Below are 21,730 nucleotides of genomic sequence, written 5' to 3'. Positions count from 1 at the left end.
CAAAGCTCTGTCTGTAAGCTGCTTCTAACTCGCCACATTCAATGTGTCTGTTTTACTTTATTATGCACACCATATTAGATGTCCTTTCTGTTATCTCGTTTAATCCTGTCCTCATTTAAATCATTTCAAATATCTCTAAAGACTGATACATATAACTATTTATGACAACACAATAAAACAACCTATAGAAGAAAAATAATAATGGGAATAATTCATTGGCCTAAAACATATGTAAATGGGTCCCACTTAGTAAGTTGTGATGCCAGAAGTCTTACAGGAGTCTTAAAAAGCGAGTACCAACAATAAGGCTGTGTTTTTGCTTCTGAACCTAAAATAGTGGTTTGAGAAACTCTTCTCAAGGCTGCAGAAGTCACGCCGCAGCATCTTCTCTCTTCTCACCCGCCACAGAAGATAAAACAGTGCTGCAGATTTTACAGCAGCCTTTCACAGATGTTGAATGTCAGATATGATTTAGTCTGCTGGAGTGGTCAGAATGTGGCCATAAATTTTTACTTTAAATTCCTTGAACTATAACACCACTTACAGCAGGTCCTGTTTTTTTTTTTTTTTTTTTTTTTGTTTTCTGTTTCACTGGTTAATAAGGACAAGCACAGTGCGGCTGTTTAGGAACCAAAAGCTGGGTGTACACATTTGTGGTTAAACCCCAATAATCTGCAGAGATGTGACATGTTATAGTAGGTCCTTTGTTGAACCGACTTTGTGATAAATCAGCTGTAATCACAAAGAACTGCTAAGACATTTAAATATTCCCTTGTACAAGCAGTGAGTGGGCACTACTTTTAATTGTGTAAAGCCAGTGGAATGAAAACATAGGAATCACATGACTCCCATGCAAAACTACTGCTAAAATCATGAATTTTGACTCTGTAAACACGTGAAACACAGTTTTTCCTTTTTCCTTTGCAAGGCTGAGCATACTACAAGCTAGCCACTTTCTGTTCAGGCAGCTAGGAATGAAAATGATGCTTAAGGACCATTTGCAGCAGTGACACATCCAAAGTCATGCAGCCCGTGGCTCCGGAAGGTGCCAAGGGTCACTGAGGGCAGGGAGGTGGATGAGGGAAGCTACTGTAACAGCACAAGCTGAAGGTTGGCAGTGAGTCATATGGTATAAACGTACAGAATAAGACAGATTGAAGAGTGACACGAGAAAAAAGCATTAAAGAAACCCATGCAAGCAAAAAAACAGGTTAAGGACAGGGTGAGTGAATCGGTAGAGGACAGCTATTCCCAAACTGAAACAATCACAGGGAATACGGGTCGGTCGAGAAGGGTTGCAGCTGGTATTTCACAGTGAAACAAACTGAGGCAGATCAAAGTTTAGCAGTGCTTCACTGTGCCCATTTAACAAGCCAGCTCTTCGCTCCCTTACAGAACATTTGCCGATACCATTCAGCTATAATGAGTGATTAAAAGCTTCCAATTGAGACAAGTGAGCTTGTAACGAGCCCCAAGGTGCTCCATTTATACCACAACCATGTGAGGGGGTCCGTCGATGCCCAGAAAACAACAGAGAAAAAGACATATGCCACACGGATGCTTCAACACATATAAAGAGCAGAGATAGATAAGCAAATATTGTTCATCAAAGCACAGATGCTGGGGCATTTGGGTCTCTGCACCTGATCCAGTAAAAATTAGATCAAACTTAGACCTTTGGTCCCGAGTTTATTTTTGATTTAGTCATCCTGAAATAGATTGCAGATTTTCACTATTTCACTTATAAAGACCTGCTCTTACTAGATTTCTAGTTCTGTGAATGTATACTTTGCTAAAAGCTAAACAATTCCTCAGACGTCCACATGAACACGACAAAATTAGCTCGTTACATAGATGAATTATAAAGATTAGGAAACACCAAAAGATGCCTCTAAAATTATAAGTGGCGCAAATACCCAGAGGTTCAACCCGATATCACAACAAAGCATGTAATAGGCAGTAGCAGTTGCAGTAAGTTTCAGTGGCAACAGCTGAGGGAGATATTTTATTTCAAGCCAACATGAAAATAATCACAGGAAAGTGTTTAAACAGACATATTAGCTCCCTTGCTTAATGGACTCTGACGATTAAAGGCGTGGACTGTACTTCATGTTTTTTGCTCACTATCGACTTTGTGGCTTTAAATATATCTCCCCCTGCTGGTAATGCAGCTTCTGCATTCGTATCTGCTTTATAGTTTGAAGAGGCAAAGCGTGAAATGGACACGGTGGACCGGCATCTCTAATACATGTTTTGCTGTGAAACCGGGTTGAGAGGTTTCTATATAAGCTCTGCGTCACGTGTGTGACTTTGTTTTGGCTTTGATGGCCCATCACAGTAGAAGCATGTGTTGCACAGCTGTGTGATGATGATTAGTTAGTTCACTACTGCTGATCAAAATTACAGTAGTGATTTTTCCCACTGATCAATGCCACTCTGAAACACAATATTTCAAATATCAAATGTAGTTCCAGCAAATGTTAGCTTCTAGTTGAGTGTGCACCCTGTACAGTGATCCTGGGTGCAACCCTCTTCTGAAAAGATTATTACTACTATTATTATTCTCAAAGGTGTTACCTCAGCCTTTGATGCAGAAGGTATTTATTGATGTGTTTTAGATGTTTGTCCTATGGGTAAAAATTGGAATGTGAACCCTTCTAGTCACTCTCTACCCGCTCTGCCATCAGGGCATACAGACTGAACAATAAGAATGAAATATATTCGGTGTGGATGTAGCTTCAGCAGCTTAAACGGGCCATCTGCCTCCTCCTCCTTTACTCGCTGCCAGTCGCCGGGCATGCAAAATGACATCAGGGATGTTTCAGAAACCCTGAGTTCCCATCATCCCTTTGTCAGTGTATTTCCAGACCAAATGACTCTCATAATAGGCTAGTCGTCTGACAGCCAGGGCTGCTGTAATCAAATCAAAGACCAGAAAAATACTGTCACACAAATGCCAGTTGGTTTTGCTTAGCAGGAACCCAGGCCAGGAACTCAAATTAGGAACACAATCAATTAGAAGCAGAGATTAATAGCGAGCTGTGCCGACGACGAAGCGTCAGGCCAGTGAAGATAATGCCACTGAGCGACTCGTGCTGTTCGTCCTCGCGTCTGGCTGGTGTGCAAGCTGCCAACAGATGGAGCCCAGATGAAACTGGTGGACTTTTATAGTCTCCAAGAAACCCTAGATGCAGTTAACCCTGAATTGCAGCACACACCCAGTCTAATCATGAGAGAAAGGCTAAAACGCTCAAAGTATACATTTGTAAATAACTATGCTGATCAAATCATATCTGGTTCATTTATAAGATTTGTAGTCACTGACTGCATAGATTTGTGCCATGCAAGCAGTATTGTTCCGGGTACCGAAATGCATCAGTGATTGGATGAGTGGGTAGTTAGTTAAAAACTATCATTATCTTTTAACTGCTCATCTAGCAGCACTCAGCTAATAATGTTATTTTGTCTAATACTTTAGTTAATGACCAAATACTTTGAGCAAACCAGCTTCAGCTAGACAGTGTATGTGTTTGTTAGTGCATCAAGAATTTATTATTTATTAAGAAATGTAAGGAAGCAACTTTTCTACTATAGTGTAGCCATTCTGAGCATGTTCGCCACGACATTTAAGCTGAACATTTGACTAACTTAAGCTGTTGTGTTTACTTCAAACTGAGCACTCTTTAAAGGTTAACAGCACAGAAATCTCATGGTTATGATTTGTTTTTATGTAATTAAAAAATTGCAAATGTCTGTTGCACATCACTAAATAGAAACAGTACTTCAGATACCAGTCAGAGGAGCTTACATTCCCTCACAATATATTGTGCTTTTTAAAGCACTTTAAAAAATGACAAGCAAAAAGACAAAAATTGTCTGAGTAGCAGCCTTTTTATATCACATCAGATTTCTTTTTCCTGAAGAGTGAAATGCACTGTATTCTAGCAGACATGCAGTGCAGTAAAATCTGACTGTGTACTGCAGTTTGACGCAATCACTTCAAATTAATCAAAAGAGAAAAATTTGCATTGTGAAAACTAAAAATATTGAGGGAGGTCCAGAGCTGCCAATAGCCAGTCTAAACATGATCCACGACACACTTGAAAAGTCAATAGCTCAAATGAAAAGCAGTACGAACGAGTTGATTAGCTTGGTGAGTTGTTTGATGGAATCTTTCCTACCAGGGCCCGGACAACCTTCTCCTGACTGATGCAGCAGCTCAGCATCTTTGTATTCATTCATGTTTGTTTTCTCCTGACATCCATTGCTGAGGTCGCTGGAAGCCACACACACACACGCGCGCACACTCCCTGATAAAGTCAAACTGCACAGTCATTCGTATTGCAAGGAAGCACTCAGTGGTTTGCTAATGATGTCTGTCTATAATGAAGTGGATTAGTGTTGCAAGGCTTTAATATTTTCTGCTGAATGGGCCTCTTCTGCCATCCCTCACCTGCCGTTCTCGTGTTTGAGCTCGATTCTTCTGAGAAATAATTTTGGGGAAAAAAAAAAGAGAATCTCTCGCTCAATTCAAAAACCTGGGTGTGCATCTAATTTCTTTAGATGTCTGTACAATTATGAGAAACTGCACTGTCAGGGGGCATGAGGTTTTACATGACAGAGGGAGAGCAGCGCATGCCGCAGGTGAGGGAGATGAACAAAAACCCTGTGTGAGCCCTTTAATCCACAGAATGCATTTACAGCTTGACATCACAGGCATTTAGCAGATAGATGTCTCCCAGATTCAAAAATGAAAAGAGCATTCAATTCACTACAAGTATACTGGGGTGAAGACTATAGTGGGAAAAACGAAACTGGTAATTCCCAAACCTTCAGTTTCTACTCTCTATTGTTATCACAAAGCAGAAAACAGGTTAACAAAGAAACTAAAGTGCACTTTGTTGGGTTGACAGCCTCTTAGTATTAAAACCCAGTTGTTACAATCTCTCATTATCTTTGCTGGGTACTGTAGTGGCTGCAGATGTTCCTTCTGAGGCTGAAATCAGTAGCCCGCTGGATACAGTAGTGGATGGTATGGTCAGGTAGCCTAGCACTACTCTGTATTAACTAACATATTAACAAACAAAACTGTTTTCCATTCCTGGAAGCATTTGTTTTACAGTACAGATGTGGCCACAGTAGAGGTCTGATATAATTTGCTTTCGCTTCACCTGCAAGTGACAAAAAGGAATCTGTATGCATTATTAAAATGATTAAGTCCAGGATCAAAGCATCTAAAAGAGGATATAAGAGACATGAGAATAAGTGTAACTATAACTTCAAGTGTATTATTTAAAAGGTTAAGCTTAACTGTGCTTCAGCTGTGCTATTTCCATCTCCATTTCAGTGTTATGCATGAGATAAATGGAGGCTTTTGTTATACACTGTATTAGTAAGGCGATCAAAGATCAGACTCTTTAACATATTGTTCTTAATGAGAGCAAATTAGACCAGTGAAGAGAACTTGAAAAGAGTTTCTAATAATTCATACTTCCACTGTTCTTCAGCATATTATCCCACAAGCCCATGAGCAGTCAAAGGTAATACCCTTTAGTCTTGTAATTATAAGGGCCAAGAACTCAGGGGCGATGGAAAGGGACTTCCACAGTGTGCTGGCTAGCTAAGTGTGAGAGGTCAACACGAAACGCAAAGACTGTGAAATCTATACTCAATGGAATATACTTTAAATTTTACCCTTCACTTGTATGATAAAGCATGCTTGCATGAAATAACATGAGAAGGGGGAAAATGACTGGACTGTACTGACTGTTTGTAGAAGATAACTATGAAACGCACATTTTACACAATTCACTTCAAAGACCAAATAAATATCAACAACATTTTTTGTTTGTAACAAAACAAAAAACTGCTGGAAGTGACTGGATTTCAACTGACCTGTGGCCCTTTTTGTATTGTGAACAAGGATTTAGAGGGGAAAAAAAGAGCGCATTATGTATGTAGATTAGCAGACGAGCTTGCAGATGCTGATGTCGTGCTGGTTTCTGTTCATCATCTTCCAGCAGCTGCTCAGTTGGCCTCGCTCCACTCGACAGAGCGCCAGCGACCTACCAGTTAGAGAAACAGGCTTGTGACTCCAGGATCACCGCCTAAAGTCCCAAATGAGGGGGAAAAGCTGTGCAGAGGAAGTAAATCAGACTCATCTGTCCCTCCACTGACAGCTGTTGCTACTGTCATGTCTCTGGCCAAGGCGTTTAAGCTCCAGGTGTAAGGTGGCCAGTGGCAGATTTCCAAAATTCACAGCTCATGTCATAAATACACAGCCAAGAGTGAGGAAAAAAATAGCTTGATATGGGGAAAAGTTGTCAGTGAGTAACTTATGTTTCAAATTAATGTTAGTGGTCGAGCTCGCAGGATAGGCAACCCAAACAACATTGTTTTGCTCTCGGAAAGCCACCATATGTTCAAGTGTTATCACATTTATCTCTTAGGGTAATACAGTTCATTTGGTGAAGCCAAGGCAAAAGCAGTTTGCAATCTGGGATCATGTTCATACAGACAAAACATAAAGCAGCCAATGGGCAAACCTGGACTTGATCACTGCTACGTGAACACACACATTAGACTGTGACTTCTGTTTTTAGGGCCCGAGCACCGAGAGTGCGAAGGCCCTATTGTATCTGCTCCGTTTCTTCTTCTTATTATTATTATTCAGGCAAAACAACGGCCTTTCCGAGGGCCTAAACATGGTCAAAAACTCATGAAATTTTGCACACATGCCAGGTCTGGTGAAAAATTGTGTATTTTAATGGTTTTACATATGAGCACTGGGAAATGGCTCTACAGCGCCACCTATGCCTTGTTAAATGCAGCCCTACGACCACATCGTTTGAGCTACATGTATGAAATTTGGCACACATGTGTATCATGCCAAGACGAACAAAAGTCTGTGGGCCCATTGACGCAAACCCAACAGGAAGTCCGCCATTTGGACGTGAAGGTGACATTTTGGCTCTAATTTTGCCAGTTCCATGCCTCGAACTTTTTCGAACTCCTCCTTGGGATTTGGTCGTATAAGCTTCATCTTTGGTCAGTGTCAACTACACACCTGGGCCATGTTAAATTGCGGAGCTTTTGAGTTTTCACAATATGGTGAGGCCGTGGCGCCATGGCGAATTTCGATGTCTCGCCATGAAAATCTTATTGCCTCTCATTTTGTCATACATTTTCTGACCTTGACCAAAGTGAACACATATGATAAGGCTCCACCCCTGAACATATTTCAACTGCCATATTTGACATCAGGGACAGCGCCACCTAGTGGGAACAGGAAATGTCATGTTTTACACTTTGGGGTACAGTATTGTGATGGGTGACATCTGCAGCCTCAAATTTCTCCAGGGAAGCCTTAAGAAGTTGGTCTTGGGTTACAGTGAAAACTGTGAGTTTTCGCGAAAGGGTGTGACCCCAGCAGAATGGCGAACTTTGATGTCACGCCATGAAGAAACAAATTGGTATAACTCAATGAAATCCAGTCTGATCAGTACCAGACTTTACAGGCATGATGTCAGACCCGCCCTGAACGGATTGATGTGCCCATTGTCGGGAATACGCACAGCGCCACCTAGTGGCAACAGGAAATGTCATGGCTTTAATTTTGTTGTACTGATTTTCACAGGTTCATCGTGGCCACCTCAAAAGCGGTGAATATCACAATCAGTCCTTCATGATGCTTTAGTGCGAAAATTGTGACTTTAAACTGAACGGTGCACCCTGGTGGCAACGCTGTTCACCATGAACAATGAAGTGGGTTTTCAGGGGCTTGGAAAGTTTAAAAAGTCTTGAAATTTGGTGCATACCTCCAATGTGATGAGGGCTTTTTTGCTATGTGATCATTTTCATTGAATATCCCAAAATGGCTCCACAGCGCCCCCTACAAAATTTCAAAACCACAGCCCCTGCTCTGTGTTTTATGTATGAGTCTGAAACCTGGTAAGCTTATGGAAGATATTAAGATGTACAAAAAAGTCTCTTGGAGCAATATCCCAAATCCAACAGGAAGTCAGCCATTTTAAAATTAATGTGCAATTTTGGCAACAATTTCCCCTCTTTTCAGGCACCGTTCTTTGACGAACTCCTCCAAGGGATTTCATCAGATTGATGCGATCTCCAGTGTGTGGAATCTAAAGACCTTTGTGATGTTAAATTGCGAAGCTTTTTGCGTTCAGGGAAACGGGGTGGTAATGGCGGCACGTGGTTTCAATCACTCGCCAAAAAGCAGTAATCTGCTGTCAATCAAAAACACAATGTTCAATCTCTCCCAAAGGTCATAGGCGTGATGAGACTCGAGCTCGGAAATGTTTGTTATGCCATTTGTCAGTAATAGAGCGCCACCTAGTGGGACGCCTAACTAATCATGAATGAATGAGATGAAATGTTAGCTGGTGGTTAAATGCATGAATTCCATCAATGTGACATCAGATCGGACGTGCTGGTTTCAGGTGTTGGGCGTGGCTCGACGCGCCGGGGGTGCGAGGGCCCTCATAACGCTGCTTGCAGCTTTAATTAACTTTATTTTTCATAAAGTTTTAATGAAGTAAGAACTGATTATTAGCGTTGTTTCACAATACTTTGAGTCTTTTACAATCTGAAACGGGACCTGAAAATTTAACTGTACATGAAAAGAAAGACAAAATCATAGAAGCTGCATCCACCTGACCATGAAGGTTAGCGTGAACTTAACAGACTCCTGCTTCACTTTACACACATTGGTGCTTAGAGTGCTTTGTGCTTAACACGTAATTTAAATGTAAGATTAACATGATTTCACATATCCTAATTAGCAAGCTGCTATTTTACAGTATCTGCCATTGTAAAAACCTTCAAACACTGCTAGTTGGCTGCATCGTTGTAGAGTTGTTTGTATGTGCGTGACAGATATTTCCTTCCTTTCTCACTCACTCTATAAGCAACTGTGCTTCCTCAAACTTTTTCCCAAGCTGGCCAGACCCTCTGCAGTCAGAGCAGGTGGTGGATCAATGGGCTTAGTAAGCGACTGGGACAAAGAGCAAACTGCACGAACACACACAAACACCCGGAGCGAACGCTGGCGTATCGAAACACATACTTGCATTGCTGCAGAAGCTTGCCCTTAGTGACCAGTGCAAGAGTCTGGATTCAGCTGTTTCCAGGCAGGACTAGAATCATTTTATGTGACAAGAAAAATACATTTGCAAGAGTTTTATTTTTGCAGGTTTTAACACAGTGAACTCTCACACACATTAGGGGTCTGCAAGGTCTTGATGACTCTAACGTTTTCTTCCTTCCTGGTTCTTTAAACTTGTTTTTCCAACATAGTGCACAGTCTGCTTTCACCACAGCTGGACTCACCATGGAACAGCTGAAAACTGCTGTGTGAAACAAGTTGTAGAAATATGTTTCGGTTCATTCTGGTAATGGGATGCTTTTGGGAAGAAACAGTGATTTTATCAAATAAATGTTCTTGCCTTGTGTGGAAGTCCATCTGTTAAAATTGATCCATATAAGAAAATAGCACAAAGAGACACTGTGGTACACCTATGACAAAGGTTGACACACAGAGGACACACGCCGTTGGGACCAAACACACTCGTCGCCCCCAGTGTTTTATTAAGAAAGCAAGCCAGAGCAGCTAAAACTGCTTTAGTCACTTTTAATGGCAGGAGGGCAGATGCCAAGGGCAAACCAACACTACATAAACACTTAGTCAACTCTGGTTAAAGTGAGGGGTAATTATCTCACAGTGACGAAAATCAGCGGTTATGCAGCCGTCATCTCATTAACAGAGGGGAAACACGACACTGCCAACACCACTCAGCCGCAGAGCAGCCAGAAATACAGATTTTTCAAAATGGCAAAGAAGTCCAAGATGAAACTGTTTTTGGTCAGTTGGTCAACTGCGGTTAAAGTGGTCATCACCATCTTTCTGACCAGAAAAACAAGAGTCATGAGGGGCTCTGATCATATATGACTCTTATTTACTGCTAGAAATCTGTGGCTGGGTTCAGGAGAAGTGAGACTTTGCATATACAAGAGGTGGTGAAAGAATTGCCAACAGCAAAGCGTATTATAAAGGGAACTAGTTGAATCAGTTTTACTACTACTGCTAACTAGTCAGTCTGCATTTAAAAATCAGCACAAAACCAACAGATTGCAAACTCAAACCAAGTGTGAGTACTTTATACAATGTAACTTTTTCTCACTCAAATAATATATGAAACCATTACTTTATCTTAGCTCTTGATCACTTAAATCCAAATAGAAGTGAGAGCTGCTCATGACAACACTGTCTCTGTTAATATATTTATATCCACAGGTTTATAATGCTGTCAGTCGCTGTTGATGAGGGCATCTCCTAAATGCTGCCAAATCTGTCTTACCAGATAAATACTCATTAACAAGCCGCTCTCATGCAACAGTGCTTTAAAACAATATAAGAGTTAGGCTAAAATGCACTCACCATTTGCGACTGGCTCCTGGGGCTGCTATTGATATCCTCCACCTTCTCATTCGCTGCATGAGAAAGGAAATGAAGACATGAGATTTTTACAGTAGACCCATACTGAAATTTAACATCCTGACATCCAGGGACTTTTGAGTTCAAGGTAAAAAATACAGCAGGAAAACTCTGAGATTAGCGCTGGAGAGTGCATGAGTGAGTGCGTGAGCGCACACGCGCGAGTTAAGGTGCAGATCAACTCCGGAGAGGTCTGGGAAGCAAAGCTACCTAATTCGTCAGCTGCCGCCAGAGAGTTACTGACAGGCCAGCTTGGCCTCATTGTCTGCAGGAGGGGTAAAGTTTCAATCTGTGTGTGTGTGTGTGGGAGAAAGGGGGAGAGAGGGAGAGACGCTGGCGTGAATGTGAGAGTAAGGAAGTGAGACAGGAGAAGATTTAGTGAGACAGACTGCAGAAAGGAAGAAACTAAGCACATAGACAAGAAAGTGTGTGTGCATGTGTGTGTCTGTGTGTGTGTTTAAAAGAAAGGAGAGAGAGTCCCACACAAAGTTTTGCCAAACTGATGAAGATGGAGAAAAAAGGAGAGAGCAAGCTATGACAGATGCCAGAAGAAGAAAAAGACTGTGTGAGAGAAAAGTGTCTGAAAGATGCTAATACTTTATTATATAAGAGCCACTGCTGGGTAACTTACTTGAAAAATGTGATGAATTACTCATTATTACTGTGTGGTTTCAGGCAGCTTAGCCAGTTGTCAGTTTGGGAGGAATTTACTACCAGCAGCTAGCATGGCAGCAGGGACTGCATTTGGCTGCTGAAGTCCTGCCCTGTGTTCAGGGTCTAACCGAATACAGGCTTATAAGCAGCTCATTCAACACTACATGTGTTACTGCCGTCCAAAATAATGCATAAGCTGAACAACGTCAGGATGGCACTGTTTGTCAGCGTCTTTGATAGATGATCCTTTAAAAATGTCCTGACATGTGTGTGAAAACAGCTTGGTTACTTGGTCCCTTCTCGCTCTGCTAAGTCAAAGCTGAGGCGGTGGTATGTTTTTACTGCTCTTTGTCTGTCTGTCAGCAAGATTATGCAAACACCACAAAGCCAAATGTCAAGAAACCTGGTGCAATGATGCTCCTGTTCTCTATTAGGATTATTGGAGGTGGATTTTTAAATAATCTGGTTGCAAAATTAAATGCCATAAGCCAAAGAAGCCATGCCAACATCTTCAGCTTGCTTCCTTAATTTATTGCCCTCATTGAAGTTCAAATGGCTGTCTAAAGGAATGAAATGCATGGGAATCAAATTAAATCCCAATATTTCAGAGATCATTGCCACTAATTTAGAAATTCTATTAGATAAAATCAAAAGTTAATTTGGATAATCAGAGCAGGATACAACTCACACTGTGGGGAAGGTAAACAGGAAAGATGATTATAGCCCCACAGATAAATTATACAACTGTCATGGATCCACTGTGTATTCTGCAGCAGTTGTTATTTGGATATAATAATACGATCAAACAGTTTCTTTGGAATGGAGGAAACTCTGGACAAAATTAGCACGTCTATCACTGCCACACGTGTAGGATCCTACAGCACGTCATCGAAATGGCAGAGCTGGCCAAACACTGGACTGGGAAAAATTCAGTTTGAACTGGATCTTGATTGAAAGAGAACTTCCCTCTCCCTTTACTCCTTTATAAGTATAAACTCAAGCTATGAAGCAGGAGTAAACCTAATTTTATGACAATGTGAACAAATATAATGTATTGTATAAAAATGTAGAATCTCTCCTCTATGTGGTTTAATACCAAAATAAGAATTGGTATAAACAGACTATTTGTGGGGCTCAGTGGTTAAGAAATTGTGTCAAAACTGATGGTTTCTTCAAAGAAGGTGATTTTATTTTATTTATTACACTCAAGGAAAAACAGAATTTGGTGGGATCTGGTAATTTTTGGAAACGCCAACAAATAAGGGATTATATAAGAAGAAATATCCAGCTGCATCGAGGAACTATCCCAATGCTGTGTCATTTACAACTTCCAACAATATACCACAAAGCATCCTCATGGTATGAAAGGTGTCCCTGGACAAACAGGAACATCAGCAGTCTTAGGATAACCTGGGGGGAAAAAAACCTTCACGTTCCATGATGAGTCATCGGAGAACATTATTTCCAAAAGCCGGAAATTTGCCAGGGAAGCCAAAGGCGAATTTATTTAATACAAAATAGTTGATATTACTATCCTCGTTCCCTTACATAAAATGGTTTTGATTAAAGATGGTTTATGCTGGAAATGAAGGACTGAAAGAGGCACTTATGTGCATGCATTTTGGGAATGCTGCAAAGTATTTCCTTTTTGGAGAAGATGTTTGGGATTGTATGGACCACCAATGTCAGCAAGGCTCTGGGGTGCCTTACTGCAGCTGAATAGGTTTGTTGTGAGAGCATCAATGGTGTGTTTTGTAACTTGTGCCAGACTCTGAGATTATTTCCAAATCTTAAAAACTCACTGAACAAATGATGGACAGCTTTTGAGAAGCTTTTGTAGAGTTAATTGTAAACGTAAGATGCCAAAAAAGCAACTGGACTGTTTTTATGATTTGTTATCCAAAGACAAAGGAAAAGAATCATTTGATGTGTCTGATCCACATACTCACTCCATGTCTTTGTCTGACTTTTTCTTGTCTTTTTTTGTATTTTGACATTTAATTAAAAGAAAAAAAATCTAAATTTAAAAAATAAGAAACCTGGTGCAAAGGTGGAAAACAGGCAAAGGAGGAACCCCTGTAATGTTAGATTGGGATCACCTTTTATTCAAACTACTGGAAGGATTTTGGTCTTAGAGGAGGAGGTTTACTCTGAGTCTTCATAACAATTGTATTTTAACTGAAATTGAAGTTAGTACAAAACCAAATAGAAACAGTCAGTTGACCTGGTCCACCCAATTTATCCACTTATCCCAAAATTTATAGGAGGTCTATTTATTTGTGTCAGGAAACTGTTTGCCTCCCACTGCAACAACATCACTGGCCAGTCTTCAGTCAATCCTTCTCTGTGCAATTTCTGCTGAGACTGCAAAAATCATGACCGATATCAGCAGCTGCAGTTTTATTCCATCTATTTAATCCTAATCTCTCACACATGTTACACAGTAAGGTGTCGTCAAATGAAAACAGGAACAGAAGGAGAAAAAAACAGAGTGAGGGAATCAAGGATGGAGAGAAGCAGGGTGCAACAAGCCAGAGAGACATGAGGCACGAAAAAAAGAGACCAACAGAAAGGGAGAGAGAAGTAAAGACTCTCTGTACTCCAATGGGAGACACATGCCTCTGCACCCATGGGTGAGTTATAGATCTGTGCTCTTATAGTTTGCCCAGCACCCAAAACAAGAAAGAGCTGCTGTGATTTGGCCCAAATTTCAGACTGAGAAACGGCTTCGCTCCAACTCACCACAACAAAGCTCAAATACTGTGTCTGTGTGTTTGTGTGAGTGAGTGGGTGGTCGATTCATCCACCAAACAGAGCAAACTATAGACACACACACACTCTGTTGGTAATACATGGGCTTCATCCATCTGTACTTCATTAATATTCTTTTTTTAAATATTGAAAGTTAGACTCAAAGCAAGACTGTACACTGTTTGTATGAGAGAAGTCAGTGTTTCTGTCTCTTCATGACTGTATCTACTTTACCTTTTTAACTGTGATCTGCACAAAAGTGGATTAAGTTAAAACACTGAAAGAGAACACACACAGATGCTCACCTATGATCTGGATGATCTGTGCCAGCAGGACTCCATCGGTGACATCCTGGCTCAGGTCCTTGATGAGACGCGGACAGCCAGACTTGGCCAGGTAGTGATTGGCCCAGTCTGTGTAGATCTGTAACAACAGAACAAACACTCTGTCAGTTTGTGTGTATTGTTTTAGACCCATTAGTTACACCACACAGGATCCCAACAAATCATAACATTAGTTACGGGATGTCGAAAAGTTAAGAAAGACTCTACACTGAATGGCAGAAAGGAAGGGATGCTGAGTTTTGTGGCTTTGCTCTAAAGGCTACTTGAACCTTGCTGACTGTGATAGCCTTCAATCACAAAACCAGTGCTGAGATCCCCTCCCCGCCATCCATCCTATAACAGCGTTCTGCTCTGCTCCTCACACTTTACAAGAAAAGTGGTAAATGCCTGCCAGGGAATAATGTTCAAACACTCGGATTCCTTGCACATCTTTGCTGCTCAGGCACAAATATTTCATCAAGGTTTGACATTCGGGCCCAGACACGAACACACAAACACACAAACACACACTTCATCCTTAATACTAGTTCTCTATCTGATGCTGGCATTTGATTTTAAAATGACAGACTGCACAACTACTCTGTGTTTCTATACAGAATATTTAATGAACACCCAGAAAACTAGAACACTGCTAAACAAATTTGAAACAACTCAGAACAGATTTGAAAAGTCTTCCTTGATGTGTAAAACACAGATCCAGATGTTTGCAGGAACAGGTGAATTCACTTCCTAACTGAATCTTTCAAACCTGGAAGGGCAGCAAGTCATACAATCCTTTGCATTGTCGCCTAAAACTCTTAACAGAATCTTTATCTTTCATTAAAGCCCATAAGCTGACTGATAAGTGAAGCTTTGTCTGTTGAGATGCAGATAAGTCTTGACAGCTGTTGCACATTCACCAGGCTCCAGAGATGAAAGATGTGAATCACATTTGGCCTCCAAGTGCTTGGCCCCATGCACTATACAGAAGAATCAGTGGCTATGCAGGGCCAAGGATTTCCCTCTAGCTTGCAAACTTTACCCTTGCCCTTCAATCTTCAAGATTTCCTTCCAGACTTCTCTGACTAAGAGTCAGGCAGCAGTACCAGCTCTTCCCACTGTGATGTGGGTGCATTTGATGCAGATTTTAATAGACAGCCATAGATGAAGTCTTTCGTCCTAAAAGGCTCGAATGGAGATGCAGCAGCAGCCCATATAAAGACACCAACTGCTACAGCGCTGCTTGCTAAAGCTGTTCTTGTAATCCCAGATGAAAAAAAAAAAAAATCCAACACAGACCTAAACAGCAAGAATGACTTTGTGAAGGGAAAATCCCCTCAAAAATGTAAGATCATCCATTAGGGTAGGAATCTACAACTTAAAAAAGGATCAGATTCTCTTGAGTTGAACTTTGAGATTTAATCATGAATAACAAGTCTACATGAAGCTACACAGCAGCTCAAATTTGAGACATTTCCTAAGAAATTTCCATAAAAGCCAACCATTTCCCATGTTGAAGTAATCCTCACATCCCCTCATTTACCTCACACGCTGCTCCCAATTAAAAGCATTTCTCCCCCGCTCTTTTCTTTTTCTTGGAAGCGGGAAGTTTGCTCCTTTAAAGTTGCCGCCTCTCATACATTTGTATCTGTTGTGGTTTCCTTCAGCAACTTTGTCCATGATGAGAAGTCGTAAAGTGTAACCCAGAAAAAATGAGAGCCGTCATCGGGGAAACTCCCGTTTCAATATGAATGCTGGAAAACAGACATCCGTTAAGACCTGGTCGCAAAAAAGAGGCGCACGCTCGCAAATGAGGAGACTTGCGTAGACGCACTGAAAAACACACTGTAAATGCAAACCGCGTCCCATCGGGGGGCAAGTAAACAAACAGGAAAGAGAGACGGGGTGGGGGCGGCGAAGTGTGTGGAAAAAAAGGAATAAAGAGTGTGTGGCAGCTACAATCACAGCAGGCTGCAGGAAATTTCAATAAGGCTTTTGCAAAATCTGCTCAACTGCTAAGGTCATCTAGTCGACACAAGCTCAAAACTGAAGACCAAAGATGAAGGAACGGGGGTTTGATTTGTGTCATATTTAGCAGCCACCGTCTTCTGTTCCTGTTCCCTTTTAAGGATAAGGAAAGAGATGTTTAAGGCCTCTGCGGGGGAATGCAACCAGACACACTCATGTGAGCAGTGGTCAAGTTTCCATAAGACACACTTGGGTAGACAATTCAAAAAAAAAAAAAAAATCAAGAAAAAAATGGCAAATTATTCACTTCTACTCATTGAACTGGTCAGTTTGTCAAATTTAACAGCTGGTGGCAATAATTCTCCAGTTAGATGCCATTGGACCATTGCAGAAGAAGAAGGCATAACCAGAGAGTCAAGATGCAAGTTTCATCTATTAATCTAACAGAGGTCAGACTCTCTCAGGCAGCACTCTTTGGTAGAGCAGTGTTAAGGTTAAATGCTTCATATGAATCAGAATTAGTCTGCTTTCAGTGTATTGACACCTCAGGGAAGCCCAAAGAACTTTTGTTTTTGCAAATATAAAACAGGTGGATGAACTTGGAGGGAGTAATCCCTTGAGGAAGGTGTGATACTCAGCAGATTCAATAAATTGGGTGAAATTAAGGCTAAAATAGCCAGCTGCTTCTGCATCTGCTGCAGCTCCTTGAGGGGTATGACTCTAATGTAAACAACATCTTCAGAGGTGTGCATTATCAACATGTTTACTTTCTGAATTTTAAACTTTGTTTGCCATGATGTGGCAGTTCATCTTGCAGACTGATAATTGTAATGTTTCATTGAATGAGATTCCAAGAATGCTCGACAGACCAAACGAGGCAGATGAAATATCAAATCGGGGACCAAGGCGACGCTGTTACAATAACTTGAATGAACATGCAAACAATTTCTGAATTGATTGAAATGGCTTCCAAACACAAAATAAACAGGTTAGTTTACACATTTTGTGTGGGTTGGGGGAATTTTGCAAAAACTTGTACAAACAGATCGACTTGTGCGACAGTTTTAGTAAAACTTACCACAAACTTTACCTTGCTTTTACTTTATTGCATAAGTGGACTAAGATATTCACTTTTCCTGTGGAGGAAATGTGAGTTGTACAATGTAAGCAAGTTTGTGACAGCTTACTCAAAAATGCTGAGTCACCTCGAATGTTTGTTTTGTACTACTAACCATCCCACTTTTGAACAGTGTTTGCTTAAAGATTCACATTCAAACTAAAATATGTTGGGAAAGCATACACCACCACACTGGAAAACCCACTTTGCTTTTGTCCACAATGCCACCAAGCTATGAAACTATATGACACACGGAGACATTGCTGTAACGCCTTTTGCTGTAGGAAAAACCGTCTTATGTTGTTCCAGATCTGTGTCTGGGCATTTTGGGATATCTGCAGTCAGCTGATCGGCTTCAAAGAGGGGAAAAAAATAAACTTCAGTAGAGCTCAGGCACAGCATGGCAAACATGAAGAGAGACTAAAAGAAATAAAGACTCTCCGTTTCTCACTCCAACTTCAGTTAGAAAGAAAAAGGTAAGAATGAAACAAGCCGATGTTTGGAAATCTAACTCTAGTCCTGACTCCAACATTGACCTGGGAGCTCTCCTCACCTGTCTCCTCAACCATCTGGTCTTACTATCTCTTCTCTGCTCTCTGAGCTTCTGACAAAGCGCACACATCAAAGAAACATTTCTCAAGAAGCTTGCCTCCTGTCACTGCGTGAGCACCGGCTCACTCCCATTTGAGTCTGTCAGCCTCCTGTACTCGTTAACCCCTCCTCGCTGAGTCCCAATTGCTTTGGGAAGCAGCAGCTGGCACTACGACAGAGGCAAAACATCAGCAGTAACGCCACCTTCAGTGGTGCTGACTGAGACTACTGACATCATAGACTGACACACATGCTGGGTGAGACAACACACGCATGCATACAATACAATTTCCAAATGCCCCAGCTTCTCATATGCAAGTAAACACACACAATTATTCCCCCTCCTCCTGGCCACCCTCCTTCCTCTTTCTCTCTTTCGGCAGCCAGCATCAATCAGCAGAAGTCCAGTATCTCTGGTGATCTTATCCTTATTGGTACCACATGAAGTAGCTCTCGCCTCTTTTTCTCCACCTGCTCTGCAGACCTCTCTTGTCCCCTAGCGCACCAGGCTTCCCAAATACTACTAACAAGCAGCTCTTACCCCCGGAGCAGACAAACTGCCTTCAACAGTCCTGATCACAATGCAGTGACTACAGCTACGCAGGTACTATTGGCAGAGTCTGCAGTGGCGCTGCTCAGCCTCCGGGGGGAGCCAGGTAAAAAGAGAAAGATGAGATGCAGGAATGAGGCACAAATGGGGAAGAGAGGAAGTTCACCTATAAAGTACTCACTGTATTCATTAATGTACTTCTACTGAATGACTGTTAATGTATGGCCTCTTTAATCAGGGCATCATTCCAAAGCTGTCTAATAAATTAAGAGCTTAATTGCATTCAAGGAGTTGGAGCAGATACACAGTCACTCGGAGGACATTTAGCTGTGTAATGCCGTTTGAAATATGCAAGCCAGGAGAGAGACGTCTCTTCTGTGGCTGCACTGGCTCAGAAACCAACTTGGCACCAGTGCCGCTCCCGCATGGGTCCTAAATGTAATTAAACACAACATGAAGCCGCATTAAGTAAACGAGCAGTGAGCCAATGGAATCAATGGTTCCGCCACCATTCTCTACTTCATCTACGTCTGGTTCATGACAAACCAAGGGCTGCTTGGATCAGACAGAAGCAACACTGGTTAAAAAAAAAAAAAAAAAAGATATCCACAAAAGCTCTAGCTCAACAGAAAATCTGTACTGGTTGTACTGTTCAGCTGACAGGTGATCTCTGATAGGATCCAAATAAGTAGAATTTGACAATTTCTTCTCCTGAATGTGCGAAAGAATAATTTCAGCAGAAGAGTCAGCAGGTTGGCACTGTGCTTGTAATACCTGGCTGCAAATGCTCTATAAAGGTAAGCACTTCAGCACATGAATGTTAAAGCAGAGCTCAAGCATCAAATCCTGCACAGGTCTTTCTTCGCAGAGAATGTCAGACAATCCAATAAAGTAACAGTAAACTTATTCAAGTAGAGTGAGGCATCGCAAAGTAGTGCTGAAGAAAGTTCAGTAAATGACTGATTTTAAATTTGAAAGCAGTGTGCTACAGAGAGCCAGCTAAGGAAGAGTGGAGGTCATCATTTCTGACTGTCGAGTTTGAGTGGCTTGAACTTTTTAAGATGTAAAGTGCATCTAAGCCGATGCTCTTTAAATAGCAAATTCTGGAGGAAGCAAAAGCGTCAATCTGTTTCTGTAGGCTCAGTAAAAACAATGACTTGCATAACGCTCGACATTCTGAAGTTCTGCTGAAGACGACTTCCAAACCAGAGGGAGCCATGACATTTCAGGGCAATAACTTTTGGAATGGGAGCAACTGACAATCTGCAGCTGCATTATCAAAGCAGCTGGAAGCCATTTCTACCATGAAAACCTTCCTGGTGTTTCCAGGGATAAGTCTGACTCACAAAATGTTACCTCACATCTTCATTATCTTGTTCTGGCATAGCAGAGAGAGGGAGAGAGACCTTCAAGCCCACCTAATCTAGAGGTAATAAGAGCAGGCGGCCATCCAGCAGGTTTTACTCCAATCTTGCAAAAACCCAAGTGGGGGGAGTTTACAAATCATAGACTCAAAGTTTCTTTGTGGCCAGCCTGGCGCTATGAGGGATCAAAAATAAGAACTTTATTTACAGGATGTATAATTCTGCAGAAAAATACAGGATTGGACCTAAAATCTGGAGGCCATGAACGGGATGAGTGGGAAGCACCTTTGTTGTTATGCCAGCTGTCAATCACAGCCAAGCCTGGATATGTTGGGTTCAGATATGTGGGGCTGAGAGAACAGTCACGTTCAATTTACAAGAATGGTGAATCAGAGTTACCCGGGGACAAAACACAAAAGATAAAAATTAAAGAATAAACGAGAACAACAGTTTATGCAAGCCTAAAAGAAAAGGAAGAAGAGGCTAATTAAGTCAATTCTCCTTAATTCTTTGCTCTTGGGCTCTTAAATAAAAGTATTACTCAACATTTCCTGTGAATTTATTCAGTGTGCATCACTGTTTGCTTGGCTTTATCTTTTCCAAGGAAAACCGATTAAACGTGTGTCTGTTTCAACGTCTTGCTGCAAATTCGCCCAGCTGGATCCATTTATACCACTCAAATTTATTGAGCATCTCCATGGCAGACAATGGACATGCAGTACTAGCACCAGAGTAGAATGTGAGTGTGAGTACATTTTATACATTTTCTAAGCTATTCTAAACGAGTCAAAGCAGTAATTTGTAACTTTCAGGCTAGTGCTGACCACATGACATCACTGCAATCAGCCGATAACACTAAAGAAGCACATGCTGCTAAAACCTGAAACATTCAGTCATCACTTTCTCATGCCACAATCTGCCAAGCCACATTGTCATTTCAGGGGAAACCCTGAGCAGAAAATGACATAATTGCACGGCTGGGAGAGGTTTGGACACACAATCCATGCTGGATGTGCTTGTGCGCGTCAGTCAGCGCTGATCTCCTGTAGTTCAGCAGGACTGAAGGCCAAAGAGCAAGGAGAGGAAGATGGAGAGTGAGAGAGGGATGCTAGCCAGACAAAAAGGAAAAGAAGCGGCAGCTCCAAAACAGCCTCGAGACAGATGAGCACAAACACAATTTAGAGACAGACAGCGGCAGGCAGACCGTATTCAGACAGAGATGAGTTTGTTGGCCAATTTGATAAACTGTCTGTGGTTATAAGCACCAATTACAGACAATCATTTGCCAAAGCAGCAAAATTTAAGGTAGCACAGAGGGGAACTATTACATCTTGCTTTCCATCACTCTGTGCCAGGAAAAAGGCTCAAATATCTCTTATCATTCTGTTTTACAAAGCCAGCCTGGCACAAAAAAAACTAAATGTTACGCTAACTATAAAACACCAAGTATAATATAACTCTGGGGCTGTGACTACGAGCATCAGCACTTAAGAATCCATTTTCTGCTCAACTTTAACCTTCGCTACGAGATGAACGGACCGCTGGGGGTGAGATTCTTTATACGAAGCACACTATCACTGGATCAACTCAGCAGCTAAATTATGTTTATAAGACAGAACCCCATGACCGCCATTTGAGGAAGTCATTTTTATCCAACCTCCAAACACACTCTCAGCTAGAAGCTGTGACACCAAACAAGGAGCCAGAGGAGTAGATTTGCATCATCTTCAGGTCTAACAGATCGTTGAAACTGCACAGCTATAAAACAGAAAGGTGAGGTGCTGAAATCACAATATTTACAATGCAACGTTCAGATCCAGGCATGAGTAAGTGTGTATTATGGAATCTGGCAGTGTCTTTCTTCCTATACTCTCTGAATAAAGGAACTTCATATATTTT

The 21,730-nt window shown here is 41.4% G+C and overlaps 1 protein-coding gene across 1 annotated transcript in view; it reads right to left on the bottom strand.

The window, feature by feature from the left end:
• nav3 (neuron navigator 3) overlaps positions 1-21,730 on the bottom strand; it is a 182,074-nt gene that overhangs the window by 115,974 nt on the left and 44,370 nt on the right. The window contains exons 2-3 of the mRNA XM_085376519.1: positions 14,224-14,341; positions 10,457-10,509 (exon numbers count right to left, since the gene is read on the bottom strand). Coding sequence (XP_085232645.1) covers positions 10,457-10,509; positions 14,224-14,341 — 171 coding nt within the window. The remainder of the gene's footprint in view (positions 1-10,456; positions 10,510-14,223; positions 14,342-21,730) is intronic.

Source organism: Diplotaxodon limnothrissa, linkage group LG17 (genome assembly GCF_057381915.1).
Source record: "Diplotaxodon limnothrissa isolate DT_005_m linkage group LG17, D_limnothrissa_male_GT1.1, whole genome shotgun sequence".
NCBI lineage: Eukaryota > Metazoa > Chordata > Actinopteri > Cichliformes > Cichlidae > Diplotaxodon > Diplotaxodon limnothrissa.
The sequence above is the reverse complement of the archived record's forward strand: the minus strand, read 5'-3'. Positions and strand labels throughout refer to the sequence as shown.